Source organism: Apium graveolens, chromosome 7 (genome assembly GCF_009905375.1).
Source record: "Apium graveolens cultivar Ventura chromosome 7, ASM990537v1, whole genome shotgun sequence".
Classification (NCBI taxonomy): Eukaryota; Viridiplantae; Streptophyta; class Magnoliopsida; order Apiales; family Apiaceae; genus Apium; species Apium graveolens.
In genome coordinates, this window is record NC_133653.1 from 228,908,606 (window position 1) to 228,917,229 (window position 8,624).

The window sequence follows — 8,624 nt, forward strand, 5'->3', positions numbered from 1 at the left end:
GGTTTCGATGTGAAAATTGTTAAATCTGATATCCTTAAAACTAAGAAGATTTCTAGTGGACTTACTAGAAAATAATGCATTTGGAATATGTATGTGTGTACCATTAGGTAAGACGAAACTAGCTTTTCCAAAACCTTCGATTATATTAGATACGCCAGAAATCGTTCCAACTTGAGCTTCAGTTTTGGTTATATGGGTAAAGTATTTTTTATTTTGTAGAATCATATGAGTTGTACCACAATCAGCAATGCATATATCTTCAGAATCCATTCTGTATATAATTAAGAAACATGATTTATTTGATAAGAACATAACACATTACATAGATAAAATAAAGCACACAGTACGCACTAGTAACTATAGTAATTCGGACCATTAATGCTCATTCCTCCGGTTACTAATAATTTTATGAAAACTAATCCTCAGCCTCCCACATGGGAGTTTCGTTAGTCTCATTAGGACCATTAACGCTTATTCCCCCGGTTGATATTATAAGAGAATCATCTAAGTTGTTGGCGAAATTGGTTTCCACCATTTTCCCTTTTGATCTTTTAGATGACTGATATAAATCAACAAGATGTTGTGGGATATAACAATTACGTGACCAATGCCCTTCCATTCCACACTTGTGACATAAATTGTTAGTTTTCCCTCCTTGTGGTGCCTTTCTTTTGCTCTGTGTTTCAGGTTGCCACTTCTGGTGACCAAAGCTATAATAAGGACGAAAATGCCCACGACCACGGCCTCGTCCACGGTAGCGACCATGGCCTCGTCCACCTCTATGCCCTTTTCCACGTACATTCTGCTGGAATGTCGTGTTATTTACTTCTGGTAAAGGGGCAGATCCCGTTGGACGGGATTGATGATTCTTAATCACCAATTCATGATTCTGCTCGGCAACAAGGAGGGTTGAAAGGAGATCCCCAAACTTGGTAAACTTGCGCTCCCTGTACATCTCGGCTAAGTTGATATTATTGGGATGAAAAGTGGATAATGTTTTGTCGATCTTTCTTTTCTCAGTAACAATCTCACCACACATAATGAGCCTAGAACTTATTTTGAATAGTGCTGAGCTATATGCCCGAACACTCTTAAAATCTTGAACCCTTAGATTAGCCCAATCATTTTCAGCTGCAGGTAGATAAACTAGTTTCTGATGATCGAACCTATCCTTTAGATTTTCCCATAAAATAAAGGGATCCTCGACTTCTAGGTACTCAGATTTTAGATCTTCATGCATGTGGTGTCGAAGGAAAATAATAGAGGTAAAATTTTCTTCAATTGTGGATGTGTTTTCTGCCTTTATTGTGTTGCCTAATTTCTTTGAACCCAAATGCAACTTTACATCTTGTACCCACGATAGATAATTCTCCCCAGAAATGTCCAATGCAACGAACGACAAGTTTGTAAGATTTGTCATTTTAATCTGAATTTAACACCAAAATTATTAACTTAAATTTTCAATATAAATATTACATACAATCCTACTGAATCTGGTGCGTTAACAAGTAAGCAATAATAAATGTGTACATCATTATTATCATCGATATTATAAATAGATCTATATATAAAATGACAAATGGATTTTCACCCGCCATACGGACGTCTGCGTATACAGGTTATCTCCAACCAATAATATATTTAAGTGGAAAATCCTTCTCAGTTCCGGCAGGGCTTCGTGCTGATAACGTGTTGTAATATCCTAGCTATAAAAGAACAACCGGAGAGCTATTAAATTTAACAGAAGGAGGTAAGAAGCTGAGCATAAAAAGAAAGCTCGGGTGCATCTTTCTTCATTACCGAGTGTGGCTATTTATAGCCAATGTGAATTTGCAAGAAGCCAAAAACATTAAATGCATACACAAATTCTACTCCTATAAATTATAGCCCTACTATTTGATTCATTGACCACATGCATGGCAATCACTATATTATAACAGCATCCTGTTTTTAATTCATAAGACATAAATACTGTCCAAAATCTTGGTACCTCACTCAACCCCTTCTAAACCGTACGATGAAAACAAAATCCAGCGGACAGTATTCTTCCACGATCTGGACACTGCATCCTTTTGATCAACCAATCCAGATGTGGCTCTAATACTTCCACGATAAACTCCTTTCAACCATTAGATTTAACTCCAATCCAACGACTACCATAATCTCAAAACGCTTTATGTGTTTGTTAATCTACTTGTCACATAACATTAATGTCCCGCTCTTTTCTTTTTTCTTCTACCCAAGTCATTTCACTTTTATTTTCTCATCAATCACTATATTCTAAATATACTTAGATACACATAAATTGTTTGTATTTGTGGAAAAATGTTGGAGGCTACTACAAGTTCATTTGCAGGGAGTTTACCATCAAGTAGTGAAAGATCTTCTAGCTCTGCTCTTCATCTTGAACTTAAAGAAGGTACCTTTTCTTTTTTTCTTTTTTTCAAGATTATTTTTTGATTATTTGAGCTTATTTTTTTGTGATTATTTGAATTTGGGTGTTTGTGCATTGATAATGTTTGTTTTGTTGAGCTAAATGATGTTAAAGATTTGTGCTTTTGATGTTAGTATTTTTGGTTTTGATGTGATGTTATAATTTAGATTATAAAGTTTGTTTTTTTAATGAAAATTTGAGTTGGGGATGTTGAGATCTTGAAAATTTGAGGTTTTTGCTAATGGTTTTTGTAGAAAATGGAATTTCTTGATCTGGGTGTGTGGAATTTTCTTGGGAGTGGTGATTTGGTAGGAATATGTGATGATTGATGGATGTTCTGTATGTATATGTTTTGTGATATGATACTAAGGTGGTGCTAAAATGGGACTATGTGTAGTGTTTGTTAATATTGGATTTGATGTGTTTAAGGTGTGGAGAGTGACGAAGAGATCAGAAGAGTGCCAGAATTTGGAGAAGCCGGTGTCTCGGCTTCGGGCAGGGAGGGTAGCTCACAGGGTGGTCCAGACCGGGTTCAAGGGGCCGGAGAGGGTTCTAGAAAAAGGGGTAAAAGCCCCGCTGACAAAGAGAACAAGCGTTTAAAGCGGTAAGCTGGACCATGTTAATGTCATTGTCTGAATTTGTTTTGGCATTGCTAGATCTGACTGGGGCCGACATGTTAGCTAATTAAATTCATTTTTTTAATATTTTAGTTGTCGTTTGGTTATTATATATTTTTTAATTTTGGATTCTCATTTTGATTTGTTTGTATGTTATACAGATTGCTAAGAAATAGAGTTTCGGCACAGCAAGCAAGGGAAAGGAAGAAGGCTTACTTGAGTGAATTGGAGGTGAGGGTGAAAGATTTGGAGAAGAAGAACGCAGAGCTTGATGAGAGGCTGTCTACTTTGCAAAATGAGAACAATATGCTTAGACAAGTATGTCACGTTTTCATTATATTTGTACATGGTAGTACTATGTGCATTTCTAAAAATCTAGTAATGATCATAGTATTACATCATAACTAATCTGAACCTTCTATGGCAACCCAAATAACTAGAAATGTTCCACCTTATATATATGTCATCATTATTTAGCCTGTCATTTATCCCCTGTAAAACTCCCCCATAATATATTGTCATGCAATGCTTTGATGAATATTAGGATTTCTTTCTATTCAAGGCGGGTGTTGGTGTACATGCTTAATATAGTCAGAATTTCGCATGTTTTGCACATCCTGAATTCACTCTTTTCCTCTTTGTATGGTAGATTACATTCACTTGTACAATTCAAATCATACGCGAACTTGTAAAAATGAAGTCTTTAGAGATGCACATAAACATGGCTACTGTTTACCGAGACATCAATTTTTGTCAAGAATATATGTTGTGCACAATTCTTTGTGTTGCAATGTTGACATTATCAAAGTATGCCGAACTGTGTAGGTGAATTCTATGAATGACATTTGTATGCAACCCGTTCTTAGTTAATCAAATTGTTTTTGTTTATTAAATTTGGTTAGAGAATCACATGTGTTAGGATGATATATAGATTTGGGTATATGGTTAATTGATTATTTTTACATATTGTTACAATAAGCAGATACTGAAGAATACTACAAGCAGTGGCAGGCAGGAGGGGAGGAAGTAGCTGCCTGCTGGTTTGAAGAGTTTCACATGTCATGATGAAAATTGTAGAATTTTTGTTGCTACCGTTTTTATATCGAAATAGTGGAACGTGGTTGCTGTTTTTCTTTCTATGGTCCATCAACATAATATATAAATTGATGGTGCAAGTGAAAATCAGAGTCAAATTCCAACAGGGGTGTGAATTAATATTGCCTCACCTCCAAATTTGGAATTTTAATAGTAGTTCAGTTCTGTATTAAAATTTATAAGTAGTCTAGGTGTTTAGTTCAACAGCAAACTGTTGCTATAATGTTGATTACATTCGTTTTATGCTATAGTTCCAAGGTAAAATATTATGCCTTACCAAAAAAACGAGAGAAGTAATATTTAACAATATCATCACAAGCAGCTACAGTCCTTGTAATTCAATTTTCTGATTATATCTTTTGGCTAAGTTGTTAAAATGCTACTCACACAAAAGTAAAGCAGGCAAGATATCCACAGCCATCACATTCGAAAAAGAAGTCAAGCTTGCGGTTAAGATCACAATTTCAGCAGCAGAACAAACAAGAATTCTTTCTTTTACTGGACTTTACGACCAATGCCAGTGTTTGTTGTTGATTGCCAGTTATAAGTCTAATCCTCCCTCCTAACTTGACGTTTTGGTTCAAACAGAGGCAATCGTTGTGAAAAGAATGATCACATTCGTCGCAATGATAGAGTAACCACCCATTATTAACTTGCTCTTCACATATTTCACAGTAGAATACTCCTTCGTAAAAAGAATGGAGGGTGTCTTAAGATTGCGGGGGTGAAGATCATATTTGTGTTTCTTCTGACTTGGATAAAATGTGCAGTTTATATGCATATGGAAGCTACTGCAAGTTTCACATGCATATTCCATGCCACGAGTAATTAGCATCTTACTTATACTGCACACGGTACCAGAGAATGAACGTTGAACAAGGGAGTGGTGCTTGTGAGATTTATGTTTTATCCTCTTGAGCAAGCGGATATCTAATTATGGTGTCACAAGTCTCACAATGATAGTAGAATCCATTAGGGGAGTAGCTGCAAGCTCCACATTTCACAAGACCACAGAATCTATCCGCCTTCCCAAGCAAGAACGGATGCTGGGGGTGAAACGGCATTGCTCTTGCAGGCAACTCAAGTGGCAACTTAGTGGCACCGAGGGAATGGAGATAGAAGCCACATTGAATGCACCCGTCACATATCAGCACTCTTCTATCATCATCATTTAGTTCATCGTCATCATTTCATGTGCACGAAATAGGTGCATTTGTGACAGTTGTACATCCAGTTGTTTTTCCGGACTAATCTGTTGCATATTGCACAGAATCGATTGACATAGCGATGCATGTCAGGAATACTATAAATTAGATTGAGGGGATGATGGTGATAAGTAGGAGCTGGAATGATCAACGGAGAAAAAGCACATATATTGTGAACCCAAAAATCACAGGCGACGCACACATAAGAATAGTCTTCGGCTTTCACTCCACAAGCATCACACATAAGCAAGGCTTCCCTCCCTCTGCAGTGCTAGTATGTGCTCTCCGTGACCTTGATGATGAAGCACTCTCTGTTCCGAATCATAAGCAAAAGCACAAACAACACACACATCAACATCACATCCTTCCCTCTTGATCACAAACATTACAAAAGCAATAATCAGGACGTGGTAGAAGAGCAAGGGGGGTGCTCAGAGTGATAAATTTGTGCTGGTAATTCTGCACAACTCTTGTGCAGGTAGAAACTCTGACAAATAATATCAACATGACTGGTGCAAGTACATGTAGGAGAGCCTATAACTTTTCTATTGCACACCTTGCACATAGCATCCTCACCAATAACATCATCCTCTTTCAGTCTTAGAGAGTGATTCAGATGGTTAAAGTGCTCCACTGTGAAACTCATTCCCAATGGGGCCAAGATCAAAATATCAGATTATTACTAGGTTATGAAATTATTGCCGTCTAGCAGGTAAATGTAGCTCTTAACCATATATTTGTTTAAGGGTAAAAAACAAAGAACCTTGTTTTAACTCTAGCAAAACCCTATAAAAAAAATCTGGAGCTGTTTTAAAGAGTGGAATACTACCTAGTTATGGCTTATCTGTTGTCTGCTTCACCGAGAATTAGTAAGAGAAGTTCAATAAAAAATATTAAGAATTGGAAGTGTTGGTCATAGGCCCAGTAAGGCCCATTGAACGAAGACCCATTAAGCGGTTATGCTACTGGGCCGAAGGACCTCCGGGCCCGCGTAACGTAGGCTCATGGAAGTCAGGTCGAAGTCCAATACTCGCGGACCGTTGGACAGAATAAGGGACATAACGCCCCCTTTTCCCTCACTCCTTAATGATTAGTAACGGATCAGCATTCACTGCAGGATCGGGTATAAAAACCCTTGTGAAGTAAGACAAAAGGGACATTCTCAACACTCTGCTTCTCTTGTATTACTACCCTATTTTTACAGTCAGATTCTGATTCTCACACCGGAGGTGAATCGGGGGTACAAACCCTCGCATTCTCTTCACTTTCAGGTACGGCCGAAGTCATCTTCAATACAGCCGAAACTTGTTCACGCGACCGAAGGATCTGGGCGTAACATTTGGCGCCTTCTGTGGGAAGTACGAGAGTTACAAGTTGGGAAGACTATGACAGAAACTCATGAGCATTCACCGCCACCTGGTTTCACCGAAAAGGGACAACCATCCTCCCTAGTTGACGAGGACGGGGTTATCACGCTAACCCCTGAAGAAGAGGCCTTACTCCTAAAGATTCGGGCAGAAAAGGCCGCGGAGAAGGGAAAGACCAAAGTTGATCAGATTGACAAATAAGCGGAAGCGCGAGCCAAGAAAAGAGAAGCCGATGCGCTCCGGCTGAAAGCCCTGCAACTGCAGAGGGAGGAAATTGAACTGCAAGAACAAGCCTTGAGAGAAGCGATGCGGGCCGAAGAACCCGGTGGAGCACATAAAGATAGAAGGGAACGTAGGGCGTATAATGAAGGAGATGAGTTTGACTCTGATTCGCATCCCCGAAGGAAGAGGGCTAAGCAACCCTACTCTTTCGATTCAGATGAAGAGCCCGATGGATCCCGCCTCAGGCTCAATCGCTTGGAGAAGGCCCTCTTCGGTGATAGGAGGCCCGATCGAGAACCTGTTGTAACACAAGAGATTGAACTGTACCGACCCCCTCCGGGCGAAGAGAGACAATTCCCTAAGATGAGCGAGTTCAATGGGAAAGGGGACCCCGAGGACCACTGTGAAAAGTATGAACTCCTGATGGTTGGGATGGGCCACAACGATATCATGTTGTGCAAAATGTTCAAGACTTATCTCAAAGGGTCTGCCTCGATGTGGTACAAATCCCTGAAGCCTCGGTCCATCGGGTCTTACGAGCAGTTGAAGAGGAAATTTTTAAAGTACTACTCGCACATGTGCCGAAAGGCGAAGGATACCGAAGCCTTGGTCCATTTTCGGCAGAGGGCGAATGAAGAGCTGGGGGATTATCTCGCTAGGTTCAAGGAAGAAGCGGGTATGGTCACCAATCTGGACAAAATCAAAGCAATGGGCTTCCTAACGGCGAGACTAGACCCCTATAAAGGTAAAAAGCTTCGCTCATCTCTTTACGATTTCCCCCCAAAATCCTTAAATGATATATATGTGAGAGGCGAGAATATTCGCCGTAAGATGGAAAGTATTGGGGGATATAAAGACTCAAGAAGGGACGACCGATCAAAGCGAGCCGACATATATGAGGGCTCAAGATCAGGATTTGACCGGAGGGATAGCAGAAAGGAAGGAAGGAAGGAATCAGATCGTGGGGCCGAACGACGTCGAGATAGAGATTCGGCCGTGTTCACTCCTTTGAATGCGCCGATCTCCAAGATTCTCCATGAGATAAAGAGCAAGCCAGGATTTGTCCGCCCCGCCAAGATGAAGGTCCCGAACCACAAGAAAAACCCCGATAAATACTATGACTATCACAGCGACAAGGGGCATAACACAGATGAATGCTACCACCTCAAGAAGCTCATTGAGCGCATGATCAAAGACGGCGAACTTAATCAGTTTGTCCGAGATATGAGAGATAGATTGGGGCCGAAGGAGAACCCAGAGGAGGAAGTGGAGGCCGATGAGCCAGAGCGAAGGGACAGGATAAAGGGCGAAGTAAAAACTATATCTGGGGGAAGCATTCTGGATAAGGATAGCATGACAGCAAAGAAGAAGTATGCCTGACAGGTGTACAATCTGTATCAATTTGGACAGGCAAAGCCCCACATGCCCATGACCTTCAGCACTGAAGACTATGAGGATGTCATTCGCCCGCACGAGGACCCTCTGATCATCAATCCTATCATCGGGCAAAACAAGATATGGAAAGTGATGGTAGATACCGGCAGCTCGGCCAATATACTATTCCACAAAACCTACTATAAGATGAACTTAGCGGGAGAGCAACTAGAGCCCTGCAATGAGGCTCCCCTTTATGTCATCGGGGGACATCCTATTTAGTTCGAAGGAACGATTACTCTTCCGGTTC

General features: G+C 40.1%; 2 protein-coding genes across 2 annotated transcripts; one reads left to right on the forward strand and one right to left on the reverse strand.

Moving 5' to 3' along the window:
* Nucleotides 1-415: 415 nt before the first annotated feature.
* On the reverse strand, nucleotides 416-1,420 carry LOC141674532 (uncharacterized). The gene has a single exon (XM_074481239.1). It carries the CDS (start codon nucleotides 1,418-1,420, stop codon nucleotides 416-418), a length of 1,005 nt encoding a protein of 334 aa, XP_074337340.1.
* Nucleotides 1,421-2,205: 785 nt separating this feature from the next.
* On the forward strand, nucleotides 2,206-4,453 carry LOC141675286 (transcription factor HY5). Its single transcript, XM_074482001.1, has 4 exons — nucleotides 2,206-2,419; nucleotides 2,864-3,038; nucleotides 3,213-3,369; nucleotides 4,034-4,453. Exons 1-4 carry the CDS (start codon nucleotides 2,326-2,328, stop codon nucleotides 4,079-4,081), a joined length of 474 nt encoding a protein of 157 aa, XP_074338102.1. The 5' UTR covers nucleotides 2,206-2,325; the 3' UTR covers nucleotides 4,082-4,453.
* Nucleotides 4,454-8,624: the final 4,171 nt, after the last annotated feature.

What these genes read in the sequence shown, in the direction of transcription:
- LOC141675286 (XM_074482001.1), top strand. Translation starts at nt 2,326, where the DNA reads ATGTTGGAGGCTACTACAAGTTCATTTGCAGGGAGTTTACCATCAAGT. An exon ending in TCATCTTGAACTTAAAGAAG is followed by an intron (nt 2,420 to 2,863) that starts GTACCTTTTCTT and finishes GATGTGTTTAAG; the next exon opens with GTGTGGAGAGTGACGAAGAG. An exon ending in AGAACAATATGCTTAGACAA is followed by an intron (nt 3,370 to 4,033) that starts GTATGTCACGTT and finishes TACAATAAGCAG; the next exon opens with ATACTGAAGAATACTACAAG.
- LOC141674532 (XM_074481239.1), bottom strand. Translation starts at nt 1,420, where the DNA reads ATGACAAATCTTACAAACTTGTCGTTCGTTGCATTGGACATTTCTGGG.